This window comes from Rhinatrema bivittatum, chromosome 7 (assembly GCF_901001135.1).
Source record: "Rhinatrema bivittatum chromosome 7, aRhiBiv1.1, whole genome shotgun sequence".
Classification (NCBI taxonomy): domain Eukaryota; kingdom Metazoa; phylum Chordata; class Amphibia; order Gymnophiona; family Rhinatrematidae; genus Rhinatrema; species Rhinatrema bivittatum.
Window position 1 is genome coordinate 278914795 of NC_042621.1, and position 17828 is coordinate 278932622.

Genomic DNA, 17828 nt, shown 5'->3' on the forward strand with positions numbered 1-17828 from the left:
CTGACAGGGATCGAGACACCACGGCCGATGAAGGGGGGGGGGGGGGGGGGTGCAGGCTCATTGGAGGATGGGGAAGTCCCTCCAGGCTTGGAACCATACCGGACCATATTACAGCTTTTCCACAGAGATGAATTGCCGGGACTGGTTTCCCAGACACTGAAGACTCTGGGAATTCCTGGCATGCATCCTGTGTCGGAGCCAAAGAAGAACCCCATCCTGGTGTCTCTACAGAAAGCCTCTTACTATTTCCCGATGATGAAAGCCATCCAGGAGTTAATTGACCTGGAATGGGACACCCCGGAATCCAGTTTTAAAGGAGGCTGGGCATTGGAGGCCCTGTACCCTCTGGACCCAGAGGCCGAAGAATTCCTGCATTTCCCAAAAGCGAATGCCCTGGTCTGCGCCGTTTTGAAGCAAACAAATGTCCCAGTATAGGGAGGAGTGGCCTTGAAGGACATGCACAATAGGCGGCTTGATAGGGAGGATCATCGCAATGTTAGGGAGGATCAACTTGGTGGGGGTGTGGCACTTTATGTCCGGGAGGGTATAGAGTCCAAAAGATAAAGATCATACAAGAGACTAAATGCTCAGTAGAATCTACATGGGTAGAAATCCCATGTGTGTTGGGTAAGAGTATAGTGATAGGAGTATACTACCGTCCACCTGGACAAAATGGTCAGACAGATGATGAAATACTAAGAGAAATCAGGGAAGCAAACCAATTTGGCAGTGCAATAATAATGGGAGATTTCAATTACCCCAATATTGACTGGGTAAATGTAACATCAGGACTTGCTAGAGACATAAAGTTCCTGGATGTAATAAATGATTGCTTCATGAAGCAACTGGTTCAGGAACCAACAAGAGAGGGAGCTATTTTAGTTTTAATTCTTAGTGGAATGCAGGATTTGGTGAGAGAGGGTAACTGTGGTGGGGCCACTTGGCAATAGTGATCAAACATGATCAAATTTAAACTAATAACTGGAAGGGGGACAAAAAGTAAATCTGCAGCTCTAACACTAAACTTTCAAAAGGGAACTTTGATAAAATGAGGAAAATAGTTAGAAAAAAACCGAAAGGTGCAGCTGCAAAGGTTAAAAGTGTTCAACAGGCTTGGACATTGTTTAAAAATACAATCCTAGAGGCACAGTCCATATGTATTCCGCGCATTAAGAAAGGTGGAAGGAAGGCAAAACGATTATCGTCATGGTTAAAAGGTGAGGTGAAAGAGGCTATTTTAGCCAAAATAAAATCCTTCAAAAATTGGAAGAAAGATCCATCTGAAGAAAATAGGATAAAACATAAGCATTGTCAAGTTAAGTGTAAAACATTGATAAGACAGGCGAAGAGAGAATTTGAAATGAAGTTGGCCATAGAGGCAAAAACATAATAAAAACTTTTAAAAATATATCCAAAGCAAGAAACCTGTGAGGGAGTCGGTTGGACCATTAGATGACTGAGGGGTTAAAGGGGCTCTTGGGGAAGATAAGGCCATTGCAGAAAGACTAAATGAATTCTTTGCTTCCGTGTTTACTAATGAGGATGTTGGGAAGATACCAGTTCTGGAGATAGTTTTCAGCTGTGATGAGTCAGACGAACTGAATGAAATCACTGTGAACCTGGAAGATGTAGTAGGCCAGATTGACAAACTAAAGAGTAGCAAATCACCTGGACCAGATGGTATGCATCCTAGGGTACTGAAGGAACTAAAAAATGAAATTTCTGATCTATTAGTTAAAATTTGTAACCTATCATTAAAATCATCCATTGTACCTGAGGACTGGAGGGTGGCCAATGTAACCCCAATATTTAAAAAAGGCTCCAGGGGTGATCCAGGTAACTATAGACCAGTGAGCCTGACTTCAGTGCCGGGAAAAATAGTGGAAACTATTCTCAAGATCAAAATCGTAGAGCATATAGAAAGACATGATTTAATGGAACACAGTCAACATGGATTTACCCAAGGGAAGTTTTGCTTAACAAATCTGCTTCATTTTTTTTGAAGGGGTTAATAAACATGTGGATAAAGGTGAACCGGTAGATGTAGTGTATTTGGATTTTCAGAAGGCATTTGACAAAGTCCCTCATGAGAGGTTTCTACGAAAACTAAAATGTCATGGGATAGGAGGCGATGTCCTTTTGTGGATTACAAACTGGTTAAAAGACAGGAAACAGAGAGTAGGATTAAATGGTCAATTTTCTCAGTGGAAAAGGGTAAACAGTGGAGTGCCTCAGGGATCTGTACTTGGACCTGTGCTTTTCAATATACATATAAATGATCTGGAAAGGAATACAACGAGTGAGGTTATCAAATTTGCGGATGATACAAAATTATTCAGAGTAGTTAAATCACAAGCAGACTGTGATACATTACAGGAGGAACTTGCAAGACTGGAAGATTGGGCATTCAAGTGGCAGATGAAATTTAATGTGGATAAGTGCAAGGTGTTGCATATAGAGAAAAATAATCTTTGCTGTAGTTACACGATGTTAGGTTCCATATTAGGAGCTACCACCCAGGAAAAAGATCTAGGCATCATAGTGGATATAGTGGATAATACTTTAAAATCGTCGGCTCAGTGTGCTGCAGCAGTCAAAAAAGCAAACAATGTTAGGAATTATTAGGAAGGGAATGGTTAATAGAACGGAAAATGTCATAATACCTCTATATCGCTCCATGGTGAGACCGCACCTTGAATACTGTGTACAATTCTAGTCGCCGCATCTCAAAAAAGATATAGTTGCGATGGAGAAGGTACAGAGAAGGGCAACCAAAATGATAAAGGAGATGGAACAACTCCCCTATGAGGAAGGGCTGTTCAGCTTTGAGAAGAGACGGCTGAGGGGGATATGATAGAGGTCTTTAAGATCATGAGAGGCCTTGAACAAGTAGATGTGACTCTGTTATTTACACTTTCGAATAATAGAAGGACTAGGGGGCATTCCATGAAGTTAGCAAGTAGCACATTTAAGACTAATTGAAGAAAATTATTTTTCACTCCATGCACAATAAAGCTCTGGAATTTGTTGCCAGAGGATGTGGTTAGTGCAGTTAGTGTAGCTGGGTTCAAAAAAGGTTTGGATAAGTTCTTGGAGGAGAAGTCGATTAACGGCTATTAATCAAGTTTACTTAGGGAATAGCCACTGCTATTAATTGCATCAGTAGCATGGGATCTTCTTAGTGTTTGGGTAATTGCCAGGTTCTTGTGGCCTGGTTTGGCCTCAGTTGGAAACAGGATGGTGGGCTTGATGGACCCTTGGTCTGACCCAGCATGGCAATTTCTTATGTTGAGTCCATCCTTAAGCAAGCCTTTGACGAGTAGCAGTGATGCTGCTGATCGCTTCCTGTTGTGCCCTGGTGGCTCGCTTGTGTCTGCTTCTCTTGAGGAGAGGTAGATAGCTCAGGGGCGCATTCCAGAGAGGTGATGGAGCCCTCCGCAGGATTTCTAGCAGATGCAAGCTCTGACCTAGTGCATACTTTGGCCAGAGGGGTAGCCTCAGTGGTGGCGCAGAAGGCAACTATGGCTGTGAAATTGGTCAGTGGATGTGACCACTAAGGCAAACCTCACAAAGATGCCCTTTAAGGGATCCCTCCTATTCGGAAGCAAATTGGAAAAGTTGCCTAGTAAATGGGGTGAACCTCCAGTGCTGTGGCTACCGTAAGATAAGAAAGAGGTTGTAGTGCCCCTCGCCTTTGAGGGGTCGGACCAGGAGCTCGCAGCGTTTTTGGCCCTACAGAAACTAACCATTTCAGATATCTCGACCTTCGGTAAGGTCTCAGCCCTTTCAGAGCCATCAACCAAAAAGAGGAACTGGCTCAGGCTCAGGTTCAACCCAAACTCCCCAATGAAATTTGGCCAACCCATCCATGGGACGAGGAGATAGGGGGCCAACTATCCCTCTTCTATCAGCGTTGGGTAGAGATCCTGTTGGACAAATGGGTACTGGACATCATACGAGAAGGATTCGCTCTAGAATTTTGCAGCATCCCTCAGGACATGTTCATGATGTCTCCTTGCCACTCCCAGCACTAGAAATTGGCAGTGGAATCTATGTTGATAAGGCACCACAGTTTGATGGTTTTAACTCCAGTATATACACCCCAGGAAAATATGGGGCGTTATTCCATCTATTTCATCGTACCCAAGAAGGAGGGTTCCTTTCTCTCCATTCTGGACCTCAAGAGCATCACTCGTCATCTGTGGATAATTCACTTCCACATGGAAACTCTTTGCTCAGTCATAATGACCGTACAACCGGGAGTTCTTAACCTCTCTGGACCTCTCGGAGGCCTACTTTCATGTTCCAATCCACCAGGATCAGCAGCACTTTCTATGCTTTGCGGTACTGGGCCGCCATTACCAGTTCTGGATGTTGCCCTTCGGCTTGGCAACCACCCCCCCTCCCCCGAACATTCTCCAAAATTATGGTGGTGGTGGCAGCGGCTCTGAGGAAAGAAGGAATCCTGGTGCACTCTTACCAAGACTTCTGGCTGATTTGGGCAAAGTTGTTGGAAGAGAGCCTCCAGGTGACCGACAGGGTCACGTCCCTGCTTCAGGAACTTGGCTGGGTTGTGAACGTGGACAAGAGCAACCTCAAGCCTTCCCAGTCCTTAAAGTACCTGGAAGTCCGGTTGAACACCAAGCAGGACAGAGTCTTCCTCCCCCCCTCGAAGATAAGGAAGCTGATGGGCCATGTGCACTGGTTGTTGACAAACACAATGCGCCCCAGGGTGTGGAGCCATCTCCAGCTCCTCGGCCTGATGGCGTCAACCCTAGAGGTAGTGCCGTGGGCAAGGGCACACATGCGGCCACTTTCAATGCATCCTGCTGTCATGTTGGAACCCACTGTCGTAAGCCTACTCGATTCGCCTCCACCTACTGATGGAAGTATGTTCTCGGCTCCAGTGGTGGCTACAGGAAGTTCACCTAAGCAAGGGTGTAAGTCTTTCTCCACAGAACAGGCTAGTCCTCAAAACAGACACGAGCCTCCGAGGTTGGGGAGCTCATTGTCAGGAATTGAAAACCCAAGGGCGATAGACCAAGGAAGAGGCATGCTGGAACATAAACCACCTGGAAGCCCGAGCTGTCAGATTAGCGTGCCTACAATTCAGCCACAGATTCCAAGGCCAGGCATTCTGCGTGATGTCAGACAACGCAACAACAGTAGCCTACATCAACTGCCAGGGAGAAACAAAAGCCACCAAGTGTGTCTGGAAATAGACCCCCTTATGGAATGGGCGGACTTAAATCTACAAGGGATCTTGACCTCCCACATTGCGGGAAAAGACTACGTCAGAGCAGACTTTCACAGTAGGGAGAGTCTGGATACCGGTTGGAGTTATCAACCAGAGCCTTCCAGCTCCTGGTAGATCGCTGGGGCCACTCATTCATCGACCTACTGGCCACATCCCACAACGCAAAGGTTACCCGATTCTTCAGTCGCAGAAGAGATCAGCGCTCCCAAGGGATCGACGCCCTGGTCCAGACCTGGCCAGAGGATGACTTAATGTACACCTTTCCTCCATGGCCTCTGCTAGGCAAAATCATTCGCAAGATTGAGCACCACAGAGGATTAGTCCTGGTGATCCTGGATTGGCCCAGACACCCATGGTATACAGACATGCGGAGGCTTCTGGTGGAGAACCCCCTATACCTTCCTCCGCACAAGGTCCGATTCTTCATGAGGACCCAACTCTGTTTTGTCTTACGGTCTGGTCCTTGAGAGGGCTCGCGTGGATATTCGGTGGCAGTAATTGCCACCTTGCTCTGTGTGTGGAGATTCTCGACATCCTTGGTGTACATGTGGATCTGGGGAATATTTGAGGCCTGGTGCAAGGAATGTGGGCTCTCTCCTTGGTCAATCAAGATCCCCATGACTCTGGTATTCTTACAGGACGGCCTGAACAAAGGACTGTCCCTCAACTCCTTGAAGGTCCCGATGGCGGATCTCTTCTGTTTCAGAGGCGAGGTGAACGGAGCCCGCCTGTCGGCACATCCGGACTTAACCCATTTCTTAAAAGGAGTTAAACACCTCCGACTACCCTTAAAGTGGCCGGTCCTCCTATGGAACCTCAATCTAGTACTGGACTTCTTAACAAGGTCTTATTTTCAGCTGCTGTGCGCTCTGTCTCTGCGCCTGTTAACACTGAAGACTGTATTCTTGGTGGCGATATGCTCGGCTCATCACATCTCTGAACTATAGGCACTGTCATGTCAGGAGCCGTTCCTCCGGTTGACTCCAGGAACGTTGCAGCTTTGCACCATTCCTTCCTTCTTGCCGAAGGTAGTCTCTGAGTTTTACCTGAACCAGTCCATTTCCTTACCATCCGTAGATGTACGCAAGGACTTGGAAGGCTTCTGCCTCCTACACCACTTAAATGTCAGTAGGCTGTTAGTACGGAATCTAGAACGTACAGAACCAGTGCACAAGACTGCTTTTTTGTTCTTCACATTGGAAGGAAACAAGGTGAAGCAGTTTCGTGAGCTACCATAGCTCGCTGGATCAAGGAAGTGATCACGGGAGCTTATGTAGAGGCAGGGGAGCCTTTACCCTTTCAGGTTAAAGCTCATTCCACTAGGGCCCAGGCAGTATCCTGGGCAGAAGCTAAGCTACTGTTTCCCGTCAACATCTGCCGAGCAGCGACATGGTCTTCCTTGCACATCTTCTCCAGGTTCTGTTGCCTGGACGTCCAAGCCCGAGAAGATGTAGCCTTTGCGAGAGCTGTGTTAACCCGGCCATGGGCAGCCTTCCATCTTATTCGGGAGTAGCTTTTGTACATCCCATTGGTCCTGAGTCCATCTGTCTACATGCTAGGAAATGGAGGAATTACTTACCTGATAATTTTGTTTTCCTTAGCGTAGATAGATGGACTCAACATCCTGCCCACGGCTGCCCATGAACAGTGCCAAGGAATCGCACATGACTCTCGATCCCAAAGAGGTTGTAGGTAAGCCATCACCCTATCCCTAGATCTGGGCATCTATAATGTTGCTGGGATTCAGTGCTTATGTTGGGGTGAGAACAGTTACAGTCACCAGTTTTAATCAAGTTTTTAATCAAGTTATTAAATTGTATTCAAATTTTTCAATAGTATGTCCACAGTGGCTTTTGAAGAGAATACTTAATGGCTGAGGTTATTGCAGGGGTATATCTAGGGTGACATCAACTTTGAAACCTAACTCCGTCTCCATCTGCTAGCTGGGGAGCACATAACCCATTGGTCCTGAGTCCATCTGTCTACACTAAGGAAAATGAAATTATCAGGTAAGTAATTTCTCCAATTTATCCTTCCCATTATTTCTGTCAAATCAGATTTTTGATATGATATATTGAGGATTTATTCTTTTTTTGGTTAAATAGGTTGGAGACATTACAAAAATTTGAATTGTGGATTAATACATTGGCTTTAAATTTGGAATTTTCCTTTCAACATCATGAGACTAATTTACCCTTCTTGGATGTAATGATACATAAAATGGGTACCTGTATTAGCACATTAGTATATCGAAAACTGATAGATAAGAATACATTATTACACTTTCAAAGTTTTCATCCTCGTTGTATTAAGAAAAATATTCCAAGTAGACAATTTTTGAGATATTATCGTTTGTGCACTTCTATCCCCGTTTATAAACATTGTTCCCAAGAGTTGATGCAGAGATTTATGAATCGGGGATATGCATATCGTTGTGTGAAGAAGGCATACAAATGGGGTTTGTATGCTACTTGGCAGAATCTGCTGATTAAAAATCAGAGCCTATATCCTGTGTGGTGTGCACTATACCTTATTCAGCATGTATGACATCAGTTAAACAAATTGTTCAGAAACAGTGGCCAGTTTTGGAGTCTTTGTCAACTTTTTTCAGAAAAAACAATTTTTGCATTTAGAAAGGGACGTAATTTGAAGAGTAGATTATTTAACGGTAGCGATTTTTAAATGGAACGAGAAGTGGACAGAAGACAGATTAAGTGTGATGAGTGTTCGGTTTGTGATAAAGTGCTAACTATCCAACATTTTCCCCATAGGAGTCTTTCTCATTCATACACATTGCTGGGTTATTTTTCATGTAAATCAAGATGTGTTATGGGGAGAGAGCACTATAGCCTTCCTGTGAGACATTTCCATCTGGTGCCTGCACTGCTGCTAATTATCATCATGACTGGCCAGGAGAGGGAGAGCTCCCTTGCTGACGTCATCGCCCTGCTGCAGGAGCGAGAGCACTGGAGCCTTCCTGTGAGGCATTTCCATCTGGTGCCTTCACTGCTGCTAATTATCATCATAAGTGGCCGGTAGAGGGAGAGCCCCCTTGCTGACATCATCTCCCTGGTACTTGCCGCTAGCACGCTAAAGTGGCGGACCCCTTATCAGGTTTTTGCAGCTTGACTTCCAGCGAAAGTTCTTTTTGGTTTTCTCCAACAAATGGGTAAGAAAAGGAAAGGCTCTGTTAGGACCTTCCCTCTGGGTCCTTCCCTGCCCTCCTCTATATCACCGCCCACTTTGGAGGCATTCCAATTTATAAGCCAAGGAGCTTCGGGCAATGAACTTGGACCTGACAGTTCTGTTCCTTTGGAGGCGCTGACCTCCCTTAGTCCCGATGGACCTGTCCCATCCAGGGTTAGGAGCCCTAGCCAGTTGGGTTTGCTGGACAAGGCCTCAGTAATTGAAGATACTGCTTCTGTTGTCTAGAGGGGGGAGCTTACCTCCAGGACATATTGGGCTCATTGACTCCTTCAAGTCATCTAGTCAAGCCAACCTCTATAATGCTGGACTCCCTGTGGGTTTCTATCACAAAACTGGAAGCTAGTTTGTCGTCTAGGATTGACTCTATGCTGAGCTCTGTTGGAAGCATGTCTTTGGCTCTTGGTGATCAATCTCAGGAGATTGAAGATCATGCTGAGAAATTGACTGTTTAGAGAATAAGATCCTTTCTGAACCAATTACTAATATAATGAACAAATTACTAATATAATGAGAGAGAATCTTATTTTACAACCCAAGATTAGAAAATCTTGGTAATCATGTTAGAAGATGTAATATGAGAATACTGAATTTTCCTAGATGTTCAATTGTACCTCCTTTGGAGATGCTAGGGAGATTTTTACAGGAACTCCTCAGTCTTTCCAAGGAATCCTTTCCTTCTATGGTTAAAGCATTTTATTTGTTTTTCCCTATTAAGGTTAAGGAAGAAATTCAGAAAGAAGAATCTTTTGATTTGACAGACTTTTTAGAAAATTCTGATTTTATCATTAATGACAGAGCTACTCTTTTAGTGGAGTTTCCAAAAGAATCTGATAAACAATTAATATTGTAACTTTTTTTTTTTAATTTAAGTGGTTTTTCTATGGTCATAAAATTTCTATTTTTTTTATGTAATTTGAGATACTCAATAACATCACAAATTATTTTTGGATAGGAAACAGAGGATTCTAGAACTAGGAGAGTCTTTTCAATTGAAATTTCCTTGTAAATGTATTCTTAACTATCAGGGTAGTAGATATGTCTTCTTCAAAGTAGTGCAGCTGGAGCATTTTTTGATGAACAAGGTGTTTCTCACTGTTGGTAGTGGTAGTTATCAGGGCCCTATCTCTGGTCCAACTGAGTAATAAGGCTATTTCTTTTTATAACTTACTATTTTGTTTCTCTTCCCGTTGTGGTTTGATTTAGTTCTTTAGTCCTATTATATTTTGGTCAAATATTTTCTTTGGTCACAACATTAATAAGTTTAACAAAGTATTATATTTTCTATAACCAAGTTTTTCTTGGATATTTGATTTAAAAATCTAATAAAGATATAATTAAAAAAAAAGATGTTATATATGCTGTGATATGCACATGTTCTTATATTAATATTGGGCAAACTAAGAGAGAGATTAGCAGTATTCGGACATTAAAAGAATATACCCTGCTTATATCTCATTGGAATTCAGTGTCACATTCGGTGGAGGATGTAAGATTCTTTGTAATTAAACGATTAGATGATACTCATGGGGGTGATGTGTCTCGAAGATTACGGCAGTGTGAACATTTCATTTATAATTGGCGCCCATTGACACCGTTTGGTCTTAATAGTGAAATAGAGTGGTCTGCATTCATGTAATTCATAGACTCTTGTTGGTTGGGTTAGCAGATTTAAAAATGGATGTCAAATGCGTGGAATATGCTTATGTTTACATCATTGACGTACATGGCGTTCCTGGCTCTTTGTGGTCAGAAGGCACGTGAAGCAGCAGATTACCTGATCTGTTTATGAATAGGTTGTAAATAGCATTTAAAGAACAAATTTAATTTGTATAATATTTATTTAAATATCAAGTTTTGATTTATTTTTTTGTGCTTCCCATTTCATAGTTGAGATGTTTCAAAAGAGTTGATGAATTAGTCATGTGGAGCATTAAGTGCTTTTCGGTGCCACATTAGTGATACCATTAACATTCTTGAATAGGGTATTCGATTTTGAGGTATGTGTTTAGGATATAATTTATACTTTATGAATTTTGATGACAAACAGTTTGGTTTATCTAGTATTCTTGTGATTATAGGAAGATTTCTCCCTGAGGAAGCCTGCTCGGATGAAACGAGGGTCTGTTGATGGGGATTTTTTTTGAAACATCAAACAAAATTGAGATTTACTGAGACATCAACATGTACAATTGATCCAAACATCTTGCAGAGTTCAGAAGGGCATGTCACCCTTGAATGAGGGAGAAGAGCTTTCAAAGAGCCCTTGAGATTATGCACTAAGAATATGCTTTGGAAGTCACCATATTTGAATGTGAATAGGTATGAATGGGGTATGTTGTAGTATGATTGAGGTTGGGTTTTATATTTGTGGGTTTGTTTTATATATGTGAATTTCTTAGGAGAGTTTGATATTATGTCATGATGAGAAGACTGTATATTATGAATGTTAAAATACTGTAATCAGAACATATTTTGGATAATTTTGTAAGCTATATATGTATTGATATTATTTATTTATTTATTTAAGGCTTTTCTATACCGACTTTCTTGATACAGATCAAATCAACTCAGTTTACATTGAACAAAGTAGAACTATAACCAACCATATAACAAGTGACAATTTGAAGGAGCATGAAAGTTACATTCTAACAAGGTAGCCTTAACTGGGAGAGGGAAAAAAAAAAAAAGAGGGGGAGAACAAAGATAGATTACTATATACAATAAATAAAGTACTATTTACAATGGAGAGTGGGAGGGAGGCATAATAATTCTAAATCAGGCTGTTGGGCTATTGGCAGGGAAGGCTCGGCAGAATAGCCATGTCTTCATATGTCTTCATATATTAGTATAACTGTCTATGAAATGAAGTCACTATAACAAAATTTGTATTTTTTTTTCACTATTTGTGGATATTTTGCGACATCTCTCATTCTGTTGTATGGTCATTTGGGATCTAGCCAGGTATTTGTGACTTGGTTTGGCCACTGTTGGAAACGGGATACAGACTTGCTGGACCCTTGGTCTGACCCAGTATGGCAAGTTCCTAAGTTCTTATGACTAAATTATTACTGCATCACTTCTTATACAAAGAATAATCCTTTGATCTTTTTATCACTTTTTCTTTAGCCTATGAGTGCATCCCTTAAAGAGCGACTAAAGAAAACACGACTCTCCTTTAATTCCTATTTTACTGTGGCAAAGCGCCTTAAAATTGACTATGAAGAAAATGATAGTGCTGTGTCTACGGATTCTTTGGCAATAGAAGGACCAGGATGTAGCTCTACAGGAAACTTGGAAAGCTTTGTCAAAAGTTCTGATGTAGATACTAATATAAACAGTCCACTACAGGACAAAACCTCCAGGATTTCTACCCCTAGCACCTCTTTGCAGAATTCTCCACAAACCATTTGTTTGGATGTTAACCCCAAGCTACAGGAGCTGTTGGAAGAGAAAAGGAAGCTGGCACAGCAGGTCCAGGAAAAGGAAGAGCTACTTCGAAGATTAAAAATGGTTAAAATGTACAGATCAAAGGTGACAAACTTTAAAAATTTGCTCCTTTAAAGATAAATATATGTGCTCATGAGTGCAGCAGAAAGTCAAGGATAGCATAAGAAGGCATTGTATATGTAAAATTTTCAGTTTTTAAAATTTTTGTCAGCATTTCAGCTAACCATTTCTGGTTGTTTTCAAAAGCAAGTGGCAAATCTTTAAACTTACGCGAGGGTGCAAATTTGTTCGCGCAACCTGGCGCCAACAAATCTACGCCCGATTTTATAACATGCGCGCGCTGCCACGTGCATGTTATAAAATCCAGGGTCGGCACGCGCGGGGGGGGGGGGGGGGGTGTTGCACAATTGTTCAACCTGCGCGCGCCGAGCTGAGCAGCCTGCCTCCATTCCCTCCGAGGCCGCTCCGAAATCGGAGCGACCTTGGAGGGAAATTTTTTTTTGGTCCCCCCCCCCACCTTTCCCTCCCTTCCCCTATCTAACCCACCCCCCAGCCCTAACTAAATCCCCCCCTACCTTATTTTGTGGAGTTACGCCTGCCTCTTGCGCGCACCGCCAGCTCCCTTCCCAGGCACAGGCCACTGTGCCGGAGCACTCGGCCCCGCCCCCGGACTGCCGTCACGCCTCCAGCCCCGTCCCTGGACCACCCATGGACCGCTGCCATGCCCCCGGCCATGCCCCCGACCAGCCCCTTATTTGAAGCCCCGGGACATACACGTGTCCCAGGGCTAGCACGCGCCGCCGAGCCTATGCAAGATAGGCTTGGCGCACGCAGGGCGAGCTTGGGGCAGGTTTTCGGGGGTTGCGCACGCATCCCTTTGAAAATCTGCTCCCAAGGATTTCTGTCAGATTATATGGTATTTTACTACTGTACTTTTGTGATGTTGACAAAATTAATTTGCAAGCATGCCATTAGTCACTGCTAGTAGTAGATGGAGAAAGAGGGAAAAAAGCTCAAAGCTGACTTCACTCCCTCTATAGGGATCTGGTGCTGCCTTCAGCTCTCTAGTATTTCTGTTTCTCCAGCAGATGATGCAGATGTGTATACTGGTGCTGGTGGAGTGTAGGTAGAGTCTTGAGGGCACTTTGGGTAATGATCTTGCTGGGACTGATTCTATTTTCCCCCCTTGGGGGAGCTCCTCCACAGAGCAATGGCCACTATAATCTTGACCTTTTCCAGTTTTACCCTCTCTAAGATTATCTGTACCTATAGGAGTAGTCCTGGAAGTTTAGGGACCAACGTTCAGCTAAGGGCTGCTGGAAGCCTCTCCAGCCCATCTGTACCTGTCCTGGTCGGGGCCATTTCAGAAGCTACCAGCCATCTAGTCAGGCATTTCTTTTCCTTCCTCATGTATTTGATGTGCTCCCTCACATTGACTCTTGGAGTCTTCTGCTTTATGTGGTCAGATGCCATTCAGGGGACTTCCTTGTTGCCTTCTGTGTAGGCTTTGGGGGGGGGGGGGGGGGTTTGATGGTATTAGGTTGATTTGGTCAGCCATGTATTTTGAAAAGAGATTGGGAACACTGAGAGGAGAGGATCACCTTGCTGGTGACTGAAAAGAATCAAGAAGTACTGCTTGGCAAATTATCAAGAACTTAAAACTATTGGGGAGACGTAAACTATTGGGGTATAGTATTTAGTATATTTGTGTGTCTGATTTGAATAGCTAGTCAGAGGGCAGGCAAAAAACAGAAGTTTGTATTAAAAAGGTATCCAGAAAGGACAAAAAACAGAAACACACACCTTATCAAGAGTTTAATCATTCCTTTGTAGGTTACTACCAGATATATCGTGAATACACTAATACATTTAAAGGACCCTAATTGTATGCATTCCTACTCCCATAGCAGGGAGTAGGAACTGAACAGATTTAAGATGAAGGCAGCAGTCCAGCAGCAAGAAGGGGGCCTCACAGTCTTTTGCATTATGTCACATGTATGATTATTTTACCCCCCCCCCCCCCCCGGTGAGAGCTGATGTGCCTGGCAGGGCTGAAGTCCCTTTGATACTGGAATTGCGGTCTCTGGGTTGCTGAGCTGTAGAGAGACACTATAGGTAGTGAGTAGACAGGGTATGCTGGATACATAACCAGTAGTAGATGATACATTCACAATTGTAGATATTTGTAATGGCTTCTATGCAACAGAGTCTTCAGTATATTCAGGAACAGGAGCCATAGGCGAGTGCTGGTTCTTATATGCAGACTGGAATGAGAACTCACAGTATCTGGTATGAGATGGCTTATAGAATAGAAGAGAGTCTTTGGAGAGTTTTAGGAACATAGGCCCTCGTGGAGTGAGTACCGGTTCCTATCTGCAATCTATAATAGTAATGCACCAGATAAAGGTATATAATAGCTTCTGATATAGAAGAGAGTTGAGAAGGGATTTAGGAACATGGGTCCTCGTGGAGCGAGTACCGATTCCTATCTGTAATAGAACTCACTATGTTCACATCTGCGATTGCTTCCAAGTTGTAAGAAGTCTTCTGAGCATTCAGGGTCGTAGGCCCTCGTGGAGCAAATACCGGATCCTGTCTTAGCAATCTGAAATCAAGATGAAAGAGCGGGTACCCCTAGGTAAGGTGGAGGCAGAGCAGCGGAGAAAGAATTCCCCTTGCTAACTCGATTTGAAGTAGCAAGCAAAGACCTTTTAAGGTGGAAGCAAATGACGTCACTAAGGGGGGACGCCCCCCTTACGCCCTTGTCGGTACAAACGCTGGAGCACGCGCGCGTGCCCTTACGTCATCAGGAACATGGCGGATCCGCAGCGTCAGGCCAGTCCGGGGATTCCAGGAAGTACGGCGAGGAGAAGCTGCAGCAGCATCTGTCCATCAGACCCGAAGGGAGTCGCCACAAAGGTAGAGAGGGTGGAGCGAGGGCAAGAACAGATACGAAAGCAACAGTAGGCAGTGGAGTATCTCAGGGATCTATATTGGAACCCATACCTTTCAATATATTTATAAATGATCTGGAAAGAAATAGGACGAGTGAGGTAATCAATTTTGCAGATGATGCAAAATTGTTCAGAGTAGTTAAATCACAAGCAGATTGGGTTGAATTGCAGGAAGACCTTCTGAGACTGGAAAATTGAGCATCCAAATGGTAGATGAAATTTAATGTGGGTAAGTGCAAAGTGATGCATATAGGGAAAAATAACCCATGCTATAATTACACAATGTTGGATTCCATATTAGGACCTACTACTCAAGAAAGAGATCTGGGCGCCATCGTGGATAACACATTGAAATCATTGGTTCAGTGTGCTGCGGCAGTCAAGAAAGCAAACAGAATGTTGGGAATTATTAGAAAGGGAATGGTGAATAAAACGGAAAATGTCATAATGCCTCTGTATCGCTCCATGGTGAGACCGCACCTCAAATACTGTGTACAATTCTGGTTGCTGCATCTCAAAAAAGATATAGTTGCGATGGAGAAGGTACAGAGAAGAGCGACCTATGAGGAAAGACTAAAGAGGTTAGGACTTTTCAGCTTGGAGAAGAGATGGCTGAGGGGGGATATGATAAAGGTGTTTAAAATCATGAGAGCTCTAGAACGGGTTAATGCGAATAAGTTATTTACTCTTTCGGATAATAGAAAAACTAGGGGGCAGTCCATGAAGTTAGCATGTGGCACATTTAAAACTAATCGGAGAAAGTTCTTTTTCACTCAACGCACAATTAAACTCTGGAATTAGTTGCCAGAGGATGTGGTTAGTGCAGTTAGTGTAGCTGTATTTAAACAAGGATTGGATAAGTTCTTGGAGAAGTCCATTACCTGCTATTAATTAAGTTGACTTAGAAAATAGCCACTGCTATTACTAGCAACGGTAACATGGAATAGACTTAGTTTTTGGGTACTTGCCAGGTTCTTATGGCCTGGATTGGCCACTGTTGGAAACAGGATGCTGGGCTTGATGGACCCTTGGTCTGACCCAGTATGGCATGTTCTTATGATTTACCCAAGGGAAGTCTTGCCTCACAAATCTTGTACATTTTTTTGAAGGGATGCATAAATGAGGACAAAGGTGAACTAGTAGATGTGTTGTATTTGGATTTTCAGAAGGCGTTCAACAAAGTCCCTCATTAGAGGCTTCTAAGAAAACTAAAAGGTCATGGGATAGGAGGCGATGTCCTTTTGTGGATTGTAAACTGGTTAAAAGATAGGAAATAGAGATTAGGATTAAATGGTCAGTTTTCAAAGTGGGAAAAGGTAAACAGTGCAGTGCTTCCGGGGTCTGTACTTAGACTGGTGCTTTTTACTATATTTATAAATATGGAAAGGAATACGATGAGTGAAGTACTTAAATTTGTGGATGACACAAAATTATGCAGATTAATTAAATCTGAAGCGGATCGTGATAAATTGCAGGAGGACCTTGCAAAACTGGAAGATTGGACTTCCAAATGGCAGATGAAATTTAATATGTACAAGTGCAAAGTGATGCATATAGGGAAAAATAAACCTTGCTATAGTTGCAGAATGTTAGGATCTATCTTAGGAGTTACCACCCAGGAAAGATATCTAGGCATTATAGTGGATAATACATTGAAATTGTCAACTCAGTGTGCTGTGGCGATAAAAAAAAAAAAAAAAAAGCAAACAATGTTAGGAATTATTAAGAAGGGAATGGAAAATAAAACAATGGATGTTATTATGCCTCTGTATCGCTCCATGGTGAGACTGCATCTTGAATACTGTGTGCAATGTGCAATTCTGGTTGCCATATCTCCAAAAAGATATAGTTGCACTGGAGAAAGTACAGATAAGGGGCATGGAACAGCTTCCCTATGAGGAAAGGCTAAGGAAGTTAGGGCTGTTCTGTTTGGAAAAGAGACGACCGAAGGGGGATATGACACAGGTCTACAAAATCATGAAAGGACTTGAACAAGTTAATGTAAATAGATTATTTACTCTCTCAGATAATAGGATTATGGGGCACTTCATGAAGTTAGCAAGTAGCTCATTTAAAACAAATTGAAGAAAATTATTTTTCACTCAGTGCATAGTTAAGCTCTGGAATTCATTGCCAGAGGATGTGGTTACAGCAGTTAGTGTAACTGGGTTTAAAAAAGTGTTAAGCACCAAACATGCTTAAGGCGCTTCTCCACGGACACAAGGATCCCATACCAAATTTTGTAGAAACAAATAATTTTTTATTGCATATCCTTGGGAGATACAGATGGCAAGACTTCTGCTTATGCAAAGCACTAACCCCTGTCTCTCTTTGTGCATCAGTGAGATTTTCTTTTTATAGATGAAACAGGCAATCTCCAGTAAGTACAATTGCGTTAACTTATGGAAGTATCACGTACACAGTTTCTCATGTCAAAAAGAAGATAAATTTAGATCTAAATTACCCTGATCCCCTTCCCAAATTAAGGCCTAATTGCCTGGTGGTCACATTAATCTTCCATTAATCCTTTGTCCTTTCATTTTTTTCACCCCCAGAGAGATCTCCAAGACTTAAGTTGTTTGTTTGGGTGTTGCTGTAGTTGGAATATTAGCCTGAGATTTTGACCCCATGAGCATCCATCAGAAGTTTTGGACAGCTCCAGCTGCTGTCCAGATGTCTCCAGGAATTTCTCCAAATTAGGGTCAATAGGGCATTTAAGGTTCCTATGGCCAGAACTGCAAGCAGGCCAAGGCAGCAGAGGATTCTGGGTCAATCATAGCCTCCATGTTTGTCTCAGACTTAGGCACACATATCAAAATGTTTGGATAAGTTCCTAGAGGAAAAATCCATAAACTGCTGTTAATTAATAAGCAACAGTAGCTTGAGATTTATCTAATGTTTGGGTTCTTGCCAGGTACTTGTGACTTGGAAACAGGATGCTGGGCTTGGTGGACCCTTGGTCT

General features: G+C 42.9%; 1 protein-coding gene across 1 annotated transcript in view; it reads left to right on the forward strand.

The window, feature by feature from the left end:
• SFR1 (SWI5 dependent homologous recombination repair protein 1) overlaps window positions 1-17828 on the forward strand; it is a 51981-nt gene that overhangs the window by 22681 nt on the left and 11472 nt on the right. The window contains exon 3 of the mRNA XM_029610330.1: window positions 11591-11995. Coding sequence (XP_029466190.1) covers window positions 11591-11995 — 405 coding nt within the window. The remainder of the gene's footprint in view (window positions 1-11590; window positions 11996-17828) is intronic.